Below are 14564 nucleotides of genomic sequence, written 5' to 3'. Positions count from 1 at the left end.
TATGAAAAGACAAACTACTGAGTGGGAAATGATGCTCATAATGTATGTCCTGCAAAAGACAAATATTTACAATATATGAAGAATTCTTATAAGTAGAAAAAGTCCTGATAAGAAAAATTGGCAAAAACTAGTGGCCCATAAACATATTAAAAGCTATTTAATCTCAGTCAGCAAGGAAATACAATTTAAAATCATAGTAGGGTACCAGTACACAACCATTAGAATGGCTAAAATGAGTAAGACTGACAATAACAAGTGTTGAAGAGGATATGGAGCAGCCGAAACTCTCTTCATTGTTGGTGAAAGTCGAAATCAGTATAACCACTCTTGAAAGCTGATTGCCAATATCTGTTAATGCTGAACAGGCACGTAATCTTATTATTCGATAATTCTATTCTAGATATGCACTCAACACAAATGTGTATGTTTGTGAGCCAAAGACATATAGAAGAACCTTCATAGTAGCATTTATTAATAGCTAAACGTAGTAAACAGTCCAAATGTTCACCAACAAGAGTTAACATGGTCCCCCAAGGGTTCCTTGTATGGGCTTAGGTGAGTGAGTGTGGGCCTTGAAGTTGAATGTGAAATAGCAGGTGTATCCTGTATGTATAATTCAGGGGAAAAGATCCTTGTCTCAAAAATATTGAGTCCTTGACTTAGAGATCTAGATTTCAGCACAATTTGTTGTAACTTTTCTTCTCCTGATTTAAGCAGCTAAACCCTAGAATGTAATTTTAACATTTATTTTCTATCTAGTATGCTCATAGCTTTCTGAATTTTAAAATCTTATCATTCCTTATTATTGAGGTATTATCTATTTAAATGAACCACATCACAGTAAAGCCTATATATTAAGTTATAGGCATAGGACAGAAGTGTCCCTCCCAGTGGTCTGTCTGTTTGAAAGCTGCTTGATCTGGTATGATGTGGAGGGAAACGGAGGGAACTGGGGAGGGACAAACACAGGATACACGACACGTCAGTAGTTCTTATCAGGCTTCACTCCTCAGGAGCCATTTGCCAGTATCTGCAGTGTTAGTGGTTTTCGCAACTTGGAGAGGGAGCGCTACTAGATACAGTGAGTAGAGGCCAGGAATGCTGCTAAACATCCTAGAGTCCACAGAACACCCCTCACAACAAGGAATTATCTGACTGGGAATGTTGGCAGTGCAGAGGCTGAGAAACCAGGCTTCTAGTGATGACAGCTCCATGCACGGGACGCCTCCTGTGCACCACTCCCAATCTCTCGGGTGCACATCTTACTGTGGTGATTGCTGTAGCGCTCTGACGGCGTGAGCACGTGCATTCTGAAAGGGCCTTTCCTCACGCCTGCCTCTAGCCTTGCTCTGGGACTTCTCTTATATGACGGCATGGACATCACATAAATCCTTTCATCACTCACACCTGTGCAAACCAGAGTGTGGGAAAGCTAACACACCAGACCAACGGGACATGAGAGTTCATGGATAAATACTTTTTCCTTTTGTCTCCTGGGTGATTGGTTATGAAATGTAGTTCATAAACTCCAGAAAAATGTTCTTTGTGGTTGAATACCCCTCTCTCTTAGTGGTGGCCAACTCAATAACACATTGTTCGGTTGGCTTTTCCTCCTCCCCAGGTTCACCCTCCTTGTCCCTTGCTCCTACTTCCTGGAATCACATGCCAATAGACCGCCTGCATGTGAGTCTTCGTCTCAGATTTGGTCGTCTGGGAACTCGGGATAAAATACCATGTGGGGAAGTACACAGGGGAGATCAGAAATTAATGAAAAAGAATATAAAAAATTAGAATTTCGTGAACATTCATGTTTTTCCCTTTAAAGTCAAGCATAAAATATGATAAAGGAGTTTAAAAAGGGTACCAGATTCTTGGTGGTGCAAATATTGCGTTCAGAAAGGGCTACTTCTAAAATTGTCCTATTAGCCAAAGAATTTTCTGAGCCTCTTATGATAAGGTCAGGGAACAGCACTGGTGGCAATACAGAAGGAGAAAAAGAAATATTAAGTCAGGGGTTCAAGAAAAACAAAAAAAGAAGAATATCCTGTGCCTCAACTCTTTTAAATGGATCTTGTTATTTTGAGAGATTTAGAATTCTAGAGTTTTAATTAGAACGGACCTAAGAGATCATTTAACTAACTCCCCTTTTTTATAGATGAAGAAAATAAGGCCTGGAGAGGCTTAATGACCTTCTCAAGGTCATTCATTTGGGTTAACAGCAGAATCAAGGCCAAAATTCACTTCTGCAGTGGGGACACTATTTAAACGTGGATTCTAAATCACACACATCTGTGGTCCCTGAGGCAGTCTAGAACTTCTCTTGGCATTGCCTAAACTCTGTTGGAAGGTATGACCTAGCCAGAATAGCACTTCCTGAACATTCTGCCTCAAGTCACCAAGGAGCTAAGATGCTAACAGGAGAGAAAAGGAAATGTCAGCTATGCTTTCCTTTGCTTGTAGAGGGTGGCAGTTTCTGGAATTAACCTGGACTCTACTGAACTGTTTGCTGTTAATTTTTTGAAGGTATAAATAAAGTTTGGCTAAGAGAGAGAAATGATGATGAAGTTGGTAACTCTTGTTATTCTAGGGACATTCCCAATTTTGACTGTTTAAAGTTTCTATTAAATTGAGAAGACTTAGTTCATGGACTTGGCCAAGGAGAGTGGAAATAACGATTGCATTCTGTTCTGGGGCTTTTAAGTGGTGTTTCCCTCTAAGGCAGCTTTGTTCTGAGTAATTACTAAAGCTGGTGCCGTTGGCTCCTCCTGCTTCCCTGGGGTTAGATGCCCTGTGCACCAGGCATTTAACCATCCAAGGTGCAGCTAGTAGGGATTCTGTTTTTCTCCTTCTTATGCCGAGGCCTAAAGGAGACATTACATTCTAGTGAACAAGACAGACATGGTCCCTGTCTTAACTGCTTTACAGTCTGGTGGAGGAGACATGCTGAAAAGAAATCTCAATCAAGTCTGAAGATGACAAAGTCCAGAGTGCTATGGGGTCTGACCATGTTTGGGATCAGGAAAGACCTCCCTAAGATGATATTTAAGATAGGATATGAAGGAGTAGTGATGCTTAATCATTCGAGGATTTTGAGGTTCTGGGTAAGGAAGCAGCACACAGAAAGGCTCAGGGTGGAGAGAGAGGCTCAGGGAAAGTGAAAGAATATAGAGTCCAGAGAGTAGACAAGCTGAGAGGCTGGCCTGGTCATGGGAGCCATGGAGGCCATGCTGAGGAGTTCTACCTTCTTCAGGGCAGTAGATGACACTGAGGGGTTCTGAGCAGGTAACAGCAGTGGCAAGACTTGTGTATCAATAGAATTGCCTACATCCAGAGTGGAGGGAATGAACTGGCTGGGACGGGAGTGAGATAGGAGCCCACATGTAGTATGGGCAAGAGGTGTTAGACAGCAGTGAACTCCATGAGGACAGGGCACCGAGAACAGTGCTTGGGATGTAAGCAGACTGAATAAGTATTTATTGAATGGGTGAATGAATGGAGTGGGAATATAGTGAAAATATTTAGGAGGACCTGGTGCTTATTCAGAATGTGGGAGGTAAGAGGGAAGGAGGAGGCAGAAAACGTGCCAGATTTCTGCTAGCAGGTAACTGCAAGGATGGTACGGCCAGGAAGTGAGATGGGAAACACAGTGGAGGGGCAGAGTATGGGGAGAGGCATGTGTACAGCTTTGGACACTGTGAGTTAAGATGTCTTGGGGCAGTTGGAAATAATATCTCATGAGAGATGACTGTTGATTTGGAAATTTTCATCCTGTGGATGATAACTGGAGTCACAGGGGTACATAGATGATGTGACCCAGGGAGAACATGAAGGGAAGAGAGAAGGACTCTGAAGGATTTCCCATTGGTGTGGACCTCCACTTCGCTCAGAGCTGGGCTGTTTTGGTGTGTTATGTCTCATCATATTCCTGAGAAGGGATTGGCATGGAGCCCTTAAGAAAGTCCCTCAACCACTAATTATTCTCATTCAGGAAATCTAAATAAATATTTCAACATTGAAAGAATGAAGAAGGAAATAAATGAGCTTGTTGACAATGTTCCAGCAGGCTTACCTTGGTTCTTGTAACAAATTAGTACAGTGAAGTTCTTACTCTTCCATCTTCTGAACTCACAGTTCTGGGCAGAGAGAGAAGAGGAGCTGAAGAGGAGCAGAACTAGCGCTTTATGTGGGTGCTTTAACCCTCGCAGGTCTCCCTCTGATCTGAGTCTCTAGCCTGTCAGTTCACCTCCTCTGGGATGGTAGCTCCAGCAGGTTGTGCTGCTTGGCGGGACTGGCCGGAATGCTGAGAGCTGGGAGTTGATCTGCAGATCAGTCCTGATGGGGCTGCTTATAGCCCCCTCTGTGGTGACCCAGAACATCTGGCTACTATGACCCCCTGTGGTGACAGAGCAGGCATGACTTTTTCATGGTCCTTTTCTACTGCACGTTGGCATTTTACACTTTGGGCAGCCATAGGCAGCTCCTGCAGGCTGTGGTCATGTCTGTTTTGTTTGCAGTGTATTTCCAGCTCCTAGTGCAGTGCCTGGCACAAAGTTGAGTAAATAAGTGAATCCTTTGTCTAAAATTAAGGTTTCCCCTCTGGAGAGATTTGTCAACCACTGTGGGGCCCATTAAGTGTAATTAATGGGATGGCCAGATTTCAGAAGGGGAAATGAGCCCTTCAGATAAATAGTAGGTGTTGGGAATCCTTTTTTTTTTTTTTCTGACATCCTATATAAAGCAGCTTGGCTCTTTAGTTCTGTTATGCTGCTATTGTGTTTCTTTGGAGATGATGTCCCTGTTTGCAGGGCAGGTGCTTGGAATTACTTTTCCAGCAGTGATGGATTTGCTGGTGCACAGTCTTTGACCTTGCGCCCTGTCCCTAATCATGTGCATTTGTCACCCAGCTGCTGGGACTCAGTGAGTGGTCTTCATCCATGTAGGACAGAGAAGTCCAGTGGAGAGCAAACATATGATTGCAGCATCACTGTCCCAGGGTCTCTTAGATTGGTCACAGAGTCAGATCCAGGGCTTAGAGCTGGGGGGCAAGATTTCACTTGACCTCCTTGTTCATGGCAGCCACCCAGTGAACATGAATTACTGTGTCAAGAGCAGTGTTACTCTTTTGTTGGTTTGTGATCCATTTCTGCTGCTTTCTCTGCAGAATAGGAAGGGGGTGTCTTCTCTGTATTTGACGCATGTAGCTGACACCACAGGATTTTGTGTTCCATGGATGTCTTAGTGCAGTCTGGGGTGTTTATCGAGGGCTTGTGAGCATTGGTCAGCCTACCCAGCCACACAGCTGCAGACCTTGTCTCTCTGCCCAGTGCAGACAAAGGAGGCTCCTGGCAGTGAAAGATCCAATTTTGGGCAGAAGAGAAGAAACCTTCCTGATAATTAATGGCCCACATGGAAGTGCTCACGCTTCAATGCTGAGATAGGGCGGTGGAGCAGCATGTCCCAGGGAGACTTCTGCAGAAGTCCGGTCTTGCGGATTCTCTGTGAAAGACATGGCCATGATCAAATTGGTGAAACACTGCACACTCTATCTCCCTCTTGAAGATCATACATACATTATACATACCAAAAAGTCTTATATTAAAGAGCCTGTTATTTAACTTTGTTTACCAGTATTTTCCATATATATTTGGCCATGGAAGTCTTTTTAAAAATAACACCCATGTAAGTATCTCACAGGTTAGTGCTCCGTGGCATGTGCTTTAGGAACTGTTGCATAGAGGCGTCTGGGTTTTCTTCACTTTTAAGTTCTCTCCTCTTCTATTCTTATTGCAGTTCCTTAGGGTGAGTACATAGAAAAGACAAACTTCCTGCAGTGAGTATTGAGAAGTGGAGGTGAGGTTGGGAATGAGGTTTACAAGAAGACATCTCTTCATTGGCAAGTCAGTGTAACTGTGGGGAGATAGTCAGGTTAACACCGAGGGTCTGCAGGCGCGTAAGCTTACTGTCTCGTCAAAGAATCCAAGTCAGTATGATGTTCAAGAGAGAGTTACTGCTTTGTGACTTTATGGAATTTCTTCTTTTGTTTTTCTTCTTTTCATTTCCACTCTTTATAGGTTTGGAATTTCTCCTTCCCTCTCAACCATTCATCTATCCATCCATCACCCATCCACCCATTCATTGGTGCATTTATTCATTCACTCAACATAGTTGAAGCACTGCTCTGTGGCAGGCACTGAACGCACAAAGGCAAACAAGAGGTGGTTACCAGGGCTTCTCATGCTGTTTCTAGGTGTGGAATGAGACTCCAGTCTTTCCAAATTCTGATACTCCCTACTGGAGTAACATTTCTCAAAACATCTCTGATCCTGTCCTGCCCTGCTGAGAAATACTCTGGAGCTCCATGTTACCTGTGGAATAAAGAGGAGCCCCTTCTGCCCCCTAGCAGAATGACACTCAAGGGACTCCTGCTTCAGGCCCCACCATCCCTAGTCTGAACTCTTGCTTTTGCCTTCTCACAGTCCTGGTCAGCTGCACAACGTCAGGAGTCCTCCCCATCCTCAGCCCTGCTGGCCACTCCATGGCTCCTGCTGTCCTGTTTTCCCTTGAACTTTCTCTGCCTTCAAATCCTTTAGTACCGAACTCAGATGCTGTGCTCTGCAGGCTCTGACAGGTTGCCGGACCTCTGTTTTACCACCTTCTGCCTGTCATGTAACGAGTCACACTTTTCTGACTGTTTTCTTGGGAGCAGAGCCATGCCCTACTCAAGTCAACATTCTTGACCAGTCACCTAGTGCAGGGCCCAGCATGTAAATGTTTAATTCATTCTGCAGTCATATCTTTTACATATATATGTAATACATATATCAGTAATTTTAAATGGTTAAAAATTCTGTTAAAAATTGAAAGTTAATTTCAATTTTTTCATTATCTGTCATTTTGTGTTATATGTGCTCATTTCTTTAACTTACTGGAACCAATTTTAGTTTTCTTACAGAGATTTAGATTTTATTTTGGTGTTAAGTACTACTCTAGATAGAGGGATTCAGACTATTTAAATTTGTGAAATCACTTTAAATAATTCTACTTCCAAAAGAAAAATAGGGATAGTTTTAGGTAGTACAAAGAGTCATAGTCGTGTGAACCTCTACTGTTTAATTGCATCTGTCCTTTTAATTAGAAATAAGTGCAATAACATTCTATCAATTCAGACTCTATTATTGGGCAATTTGATTATTCTTATTATTATTGGGCAATTTTTGATACATTTCCAAGGTGGCAGACATTTTCATTTTTGTTACTGTGATACTTTTTAAAAGAACAAACTTCTCAGGCACTTGGGAAGATCCACCCGTGTAGATGGTTGATGTAATAATTATGAAGAATTGCCATCTATTAATTTCAGAATATCTGGCAGTACTGTGATATATTTGGCAACACCTTGTCAACTATTAATTCAAATTAAATAATTTTAGAAAGAATAAGTGTAAGGGAAGCTTTTATTAAGTCTAATAACTTCACTCTTAAATAGTCTGAGTTAGTGAAATTTAATCAATTACTGAGTTGTTCTTTGTATTCAGATAGTGGGTCTAGAGGTCTACAGGGGGCGTGTGACTGAGGTGGCTGGTGCTGTGTCTCCTGGGCCTGTCCGGACCACAGGAAGCTGACACCCACCCTTTCCTTTCCTATGTCTCAAACTGCCAGCAGTTCCAGGGAGGGCTCATTTACATGCGGAACGTTCCTACTTTCTCTCACTTGATCCTCACCACAGCTATACTGAGGGTGAGCATGCTCTCCCTTAAGTGACTTGTCCACATCATAGGACTAGAAGGGACAATATTAATACTTGACCAACGTCCTCTGTCTCTGTATCTGCACTCCTCCACATTATCGTTCAAATGATAGTAACTTAGATTGCAATGCAGTGTATATCTGTCACCTCACTTCCTTATAAAAAGTCACCCCTTGAGGCTATAGCAAGTGGATCTGCCTGTTGCTTTTCTCTTCTGGTCATCCCTAGCTATGTGCTATTCCTTCCACCTCCTTCAGCTAGTACTATGCTTTATATTCACATCTGCAAAGGACTCTGAAAATATTCTACGTTGTGCCATAGTGTGATCAGACAGTCGGCCCCGGGCTACACAGAGCAGAGTAATGGCCAGAGGTGCCTTGTACCTTATCTGTCCCACCTCTGCCCTCCATTTTCCTCATCAGAACTTGAGCCTCAGCACTTCTCCCCATTTTCCGTGAAAACTTTTACAAAGAATAATTCATTTTAAAGCACACGTCATTGTTGACAAATATGTTTTGAATTTTCTTGCTTTCAGAGAATTTGCGTTTTAATGGGATATAAGAAATAGTCAAAGAAAGTACTGTCTAATGGTAGAATTTGATTTGAGTGAGCAGTTGAGGGATAAATTTTGAAGCTAGGATAGACTTATTTGGATCCTTGAAATTACAGCTGTTAAGTGGTTCCCCACTTGACCCACGTGGAAAGTCAGTCTTACCCTCCTCCTGTTGATCCCCCTCCTTGTAAAAGAAAACTTGGGAAGAGTATCACTTGCCTGTGGGTGGGATGACTGCATTCTGAGACACAGGTGTTACTGGTTCTTTCTCATTGAATGTTTAAGTGGAACTTGCTGTAAAAGTCTAGACAGAATGTTTGCCCCAAATCCAAGTCCTATATTCAATCATAAAGTAAAGGTTCACACTGCAGGCCTTTAACTTTTTTTTTTTTAATCCACCAACAAATATTGAGTAACACTTCAGCTGTCTTCTCAAAGACATTTTGACCTTTCTGACTCCATTTTCTTTGTCTATTAGTCTGTCATGGAACAGTGTCTTGTGTAGGTAGCAGAACCCATGACAGCTTTTTGTCCTTTTTGTAGAGGCGAGTCTGTGTGGATGGTGAGTCGCCCTCCATGCTGAGAAAAGCTGTGATCTTTAAGGTGTAGTGGTCAAGAGCTTGTGCTCTGGAGGCAGACAGCCTGGCCTCATCCAGGCTTCCGTATGTATCGGCTGCATGATTTGGAGCAAATGACTTAACTTCTAAACTTCACTTTCCCCATCTGCCCGATGTGGATAATGTTAGTATCTGCCTGAGGGTGGTGGCTGTGATTAAGATTAAATGATGGATTTAAAGAATTTTGCACTGTGCCTGACACCTACTAAATACTAAATAAGGCTAGGTATGATTATTCCCTTTTGGCTCAAAGGTCCAAATTTTCTCTGGGTATTCTTAAATGTTCTCTTCTAGAACACAGGAAATTGTACAAAAGCTTCTATAGGACTCTGTTGAAACTTTTAAATTGGACTATTAACTTGAATTATTCCGAAAAACAGGAAAGAAAGCCAACTTTAACCCTGGTTTCTTGCCCACCTTCCAGGCCCTGTCTTCATTCTGTTCTTAAATAGAGCTGCTCCTACAAATAGATTGGCAGATTACTGCCTGTGCTATATTTTTATTTCATGGTGTAGAGAATACACAGGAGCCACTTCAGACTATCTTGTAACTTGCCTCAAATATAATTCAAGTCTTGAAATGATTATTTGGATGTGCACATTCTAGGGGCTATTGGAAGAAAGAAACATCACTAGCAAATATTTTCAGATTTTTCCTCAGTCTGGGACTCCCACAAAAGCTACAAAGAGATGGTGAATCTACAGTTTAATCACCTGGGGTCCATTAAGGCCCTCCTGATTGTCTTTGGGCTCTAGTCAGGTCAGCTAGTATGCATGTTCATGGCCAATTCAAACACCCCTACAATGGCACTGACCAATGGCTATTCTTATTTTTAAAAGTCACCAGATACTGCAATTTCTCAAACAACTTCAGCAAGGCATTCCAGAAATGCTTGATTTGATACTTCTCTGCACTATGATAAATAAATACAATTTTGATTTCATCTTCGAGTAATTAATCTAGGATGTAAAACAGAACAATTTTCTATAGTTCTTTGAACATTAGATTGGAATGAAATGCCCTAAACATTTTGCTTAATTAAATCCTTAAAGAGGTGGTTCAAACTTCATAATTAATTGAAACATGCACATTTTGACTGATGCATATTTATATGGTACTATCACATGGAAATTTTATCATATTGTACCGACTATTCACTTTGAGAATGTGATTTGATGCTATACTTATTTTGCATTTATTGTTGCACTTTTCATTATGAAAAATACATAGGCTAATGGCTGTAAGGAAAAAATCTGTTACATGAGTCTTCTGTGAGGTAATCTCAAGTCTCTAATGGCACAGACCTTGAGTCTAACTATAAGGAAATCAGGTTTTCTCTAGTTTGAATGAATATTTTTAAGTAAAAAAATTTAAAGCAGATCAAGTTAGAAAAGGTAAAGCACTGGGGCCTATTCTCTTGTGCCAACATAAAGCATTCACCTAATTCCCAGGTTTCAGGTAAAAAGAAAATGTGCTTGTTGCAATGAACCAATCTCTTTGGCTTTAATCACTTAAGAAAATCTTACTTTTCTAGGGGTGCAGTCATTCTGCTTAAGATGGGGTACCACCTCATGTCTGGTTGCAGAATTTTGAGCTATGTTTTAGCTGACAGAATTAATTGATATAACCACAGATCTTTTTTAGTTTTTGAAATGTACTATGAATTAAAATGTGTTTTATAAGACTAGAATACCTGAGATATCTAAAAATGTTTTCTTAAACTTTTCGAATAAGCTGCTTTTCACAGACTTCTTTGGAGCATTAGCTATGGAACAGTTTGATGACAAAAAGGGAAATCTGATGGAAGTTTCCCCAAGCGTTTGCCTTTATGAAACACAGTTTTATGAAAAACGGATGGGAATACTGAATTATTTAGCAAGACAGATGCTAACCACCATTCTAAGAGTTTTCTGATTTCCAAACACAAAAATGCACAATTTCTTTTGTTTTGTCTTCCCATAGTGTTACTTTGTAATACAAATGATTTATGAGAATAATCTGCTTTAAAATTAAGGTTTCTTGTTTGCGATAAAGTATCCTTGCCTTCCCCTGAAAAATAACGCATGGGTCTGACTAGCGGTGGTGGAGCGAAGCATAAGGGAGACCCAGAGGGGCCTTCGTGCCCCGGGCATCATTCCTCTGCGCAGGCCCAGCGCAGACGGAGCCTGGCCCAGTCACAGCCTTGCTCTCTGCTCTTTGTCCTCTTGGTTTTCACCCATTACGGTGCGAGCCCTGGCACTAAAAGTCTATGTATTCTTTCTCAAACCAGCCTATTCGGGAAGAAACAACGACAGGAACCTTAATGCATGGCTTAAAGTTATTTCTTGGGAAGTAGGTTCTTCTCCTTGAACTCTGAGGCCAAATAATTTCCCCCATAAAAATTTTTTTCCTTACAGATTTCACCACAGTCAAGTTTATTGCCAGTGGATCATTTATGAGAGTTCCGCTGCATCATCATCTTTTTCAGGAATTTAAGATTTCGAAGCAGCTAATGGATTGGGAAAAACAGAAACTATTAGTGCTAGTTAGTTTACTAATAACAGATGATTATTGTAAGAGCATTCCATTTTTAAGCTAATTAAAAAAAACTCCTCTGTACTCTAAGGTAAATGACAGAGTTTTGTCAATTCTTTATATCATGTAAAATGTCTATAGATAGATGACACTTAGAGATCATATAAAATACAAATAAAGCTTTCTTTAAATAGAACAAATGATTAAATCCAATAATTGTATGATATTTAAACTCATGTTGACTCCATTTTTAAAAACGTATGTTATCAAAAATGTTTAATTAACATCAAAGGTCATTTTTACATGGTCTCATGTATTATAATTAATAATAAATTACAATATGTAATTGTAAAGAAAATGGTGATTACAGCGATAATATTTATTCCACTAAAGTAAATAACATGTTGCACATAGTTCTGAGTGATGGTGCTCAGGGGGAAAAAAGCCATATCACTGCTCTTCCAATTAGTTTGCTTCTAATTTTTCAGGCCGATGACCACACTGCCTCAAACCAAATCTTTCCCCTGGAAGTGGAATGAGTGCCTGACAGACTCTATGAACCATGAATATGTCAACAGCTCATGGACCAGGCCTTGCTTAGCAATTAGTCTTTGGGGGCTTTTATTCAGAAATCAGACACTATACCAGAGCTTGTTGGGGATTTTGTGATTACCATTCATGTCTGGAGCATAAGTCTGGGTTAGTAAAAAAAAAACAAACCAAAACAAAAAAAAAATCATAAAGGACAAAGAGTTGTAGTTGATAGTGGCAATCAGTTGGACACATGTACTTTGTCAATTGGGAGAATCAAGAAAACTCAAGATATAGCAAAACCCTGTAGGAGACCACAAGAGGTCTAACTATTTCTTAGACCTCTACTTAAAAGTCTCCTTTTAGTCCCCCACCAGTGTTTCACAGACTTCAGTCATCTCAATATCACCATCATCTATTTGTCATAACTTCTTACTACCTGCATTATAATTTACTATCACATTTTATTAAGTGACTCACTTGGAAAGCCTTTATTGGTTTTAAGCATGTGATATGATGCACTTGTACTACTTAAATTTGTTTTCTTACAAAGAAAAAGAAATACAGTATTTTAAATATTGAAAATATTTGCACACCACCTAACATCATTTTGAGCACCCACGACATGGTGACAGGTCCCACAGAAGACATGAAGACCACCAGTTTGGCTGAGAATGCTCTAGGCAGGTCTCAAGGTTGACACCTCCCATGCTATGTCTCCATCCAGGGACCACGAACCACACACATCACATGGAGAAGAATTAAAATCAGGCCTACACCTTCCTGGGGATGCCACGTGGGGAGGCTGCATCCTAGGAGACCCCTGGGTGAGCCCGACCATGGCCTTTCTGTTGGCAGAATCTGGCCACTCATCTTTTTTTTTTTTGACTAGCCACATCATTTGGGAATCATTCTATTGCAAGAGGGAATAACACCCCATACCACATAACAGGAATAGGGAACATGCCGAGATTGATCCTGGCTCCTGACTGTCAAGGTTCACATTAGGACATCACAGGTGTGGGTGTGGCACCCCACCCAAGGTAGAAGATCTCATAGGCTTTCAGCAGCACCTTTGAAGAAATGGGTCATTTTTGACAAGCTTCTGAGCAAGTACTGAGCCTGGATGAACCAGGCAGAATAAGCATTTTCACCTTTGCCAAGAAGCCCCAGGAACTTTCATGACTCTGTAGTCATGCTCTGGTTTTTAAGTAAATGATGTCTTTTGGAAGTTTAAAAGCCACCTTAAAAAAAAAAAAGAGGGGGGTGGGATGGGAGAAATAGATTAAAAAAATGTACTTGAAAAGTAACTAAATAAAATTTATTATAAAAAATAAAAAATAAAAACCCTTAAAATAGCAAGCTTTGGTGAGGATGTGGAGAAATTTGAATCCTTGTTGATTCCTCATAGAATCAACTCCTTCATAGAATCAAATCCTTAATAGAATGTCTAGTGTTCTAGTGGGAATGTAAAATGGTGCAGCCACCAAGGGAAAAAAAAAAGAAAAGAAAAGAAAAAGAAAAAAAAAAGCCCTGAGTCTTCCCGCCGAGAGCTGGCTATTCTGCTAGGTCTGAAAGTGGTGAGGTGCGGAGATTAAAATCAGACCTTGAGTAGCTCTTTCAGGTTCAGGGTGTGTCTAAGTTTGAAGGGATGTTTGCTTCTGATGTGAACATTTTTCTTATACTTTTATTATAGAAGATGATGTGTCAAATGTACAAATAATGTGTGCCTGGTGCCAGAAAGTGGGAATCAAGCGCTATTCCCTGAGTATGGGAAGTGAGGTGAAAAGCTTCTGCAGCGAGAAGTGCTTTGCGGCCTGCCGACGAGCCTACTTCAAGAGAAATAAGGTAAGACCACAGTAGAGGGAGGCAGCCACGCAGGCCTCACCAGACCACGTGCGCATGTGCCTCTTAGCCTCTAGCTGAAAACACTGCGCACCTTTTATTCTTTCTGTTTTTTTCTGTTCTCTTTCTCTGTCATACTTCACCTTTTGGAATAAGGAATCCCCTTCTAATGTATAAAATAACCTGTTCTTCAGTTTCTTGTCTTGGTGTTTGAATTCTGAGAGGGTGAATGAATCGGATGAGGTCATGGTGATCGCAGCTGGTATCCTAAGTGACAGGGACGCTCCAGCAGCAGAATGCTTAGACTAGAATCCTGAAAGATAAGTGGTAGCGATTTCTTACACAAGCTGAGAAACTAGCCACAGGCCCATGGCAGGAAGCTTTAGTCGACTCAATTTAATACTTGTTCCCAAGGGGAATAATGCTCTGGCTCTTTCCAAAATCTGATCCACAAATTCTAATCAAGAAACACGTCAAGTCTCTCTTGCCACCTTACATTAAAGTTGCTTGATATTGAGGAAGGTGAAAGAATGGATTCAAGAACCGGCATTGCGCACATAGCCAAGTGTTTGCGAGAGGCATGGTGGGTGAACACAGGAACAGCCATAGTCATAGCTTTTTTTGGTTCTTTTTTTGTTTGTTTGTTTTAAGACATCTCAGATTTGAAAATGTCTTTTTAGAATAATATTAGCCACCACTTATGGAAAATGGAATGCATGATGTTTTTACACTCCCACACACGTACACACACAGCATT

The 14564-nt window shown here is 40.9% G+C and overlaps 1 protein-coding gene across 3 annotated transcripts in view; it reads left to right on the top strand.

Moving 5' to 3' along the window:
- Window positions 1-14564, top strand: part of SOBP (sine oculis binding protein homolog) — a 157054-nt gene that overhangs the window by 26510 nt on the left and 115980 nt on the right. For all 3 annotated transcript variants that reach the window (XR_008391550.1, XR_005084399.2, XM_037159037.2), the window contains exon 4: window positions 13659-13810. Coding sequence is in view for 1 of the 3 variants with exons in the window: in XM_037159037.2 (XP_037014932.2) it covers window positions 13659-13810 (152 nt within the window). In the remaining 2 variants the exon portion in view is untranslated. The remainder of the gene's footprint in view (window positions 1-13658; window positions 13811-14564) is intronic.

Source organism: Artibeus jamaicensis, unplaced genomic scaffold (genome assembly GCF_021234435.1).
Source record: "Artibeus jamaicensis isolate MK-2021 breed Jamaican fruit bat unplaced genomic scaffold, CSHL_Jam_final contig_387, whole genome shotgun sequence".
In the NCBI taxonomy this organism is placed as follows: Eukaryota; Metazoa; Chordata; class Mammalia; order Chiroptera; family Phyllostomidae; genus Artibeus; species Artibeus jamaicensis.
The sequence above is the reverse complement of the archived record's forward strand: the minus strand, read 5'-3'. Positions and strand labels throughout refer to the sequence as shown.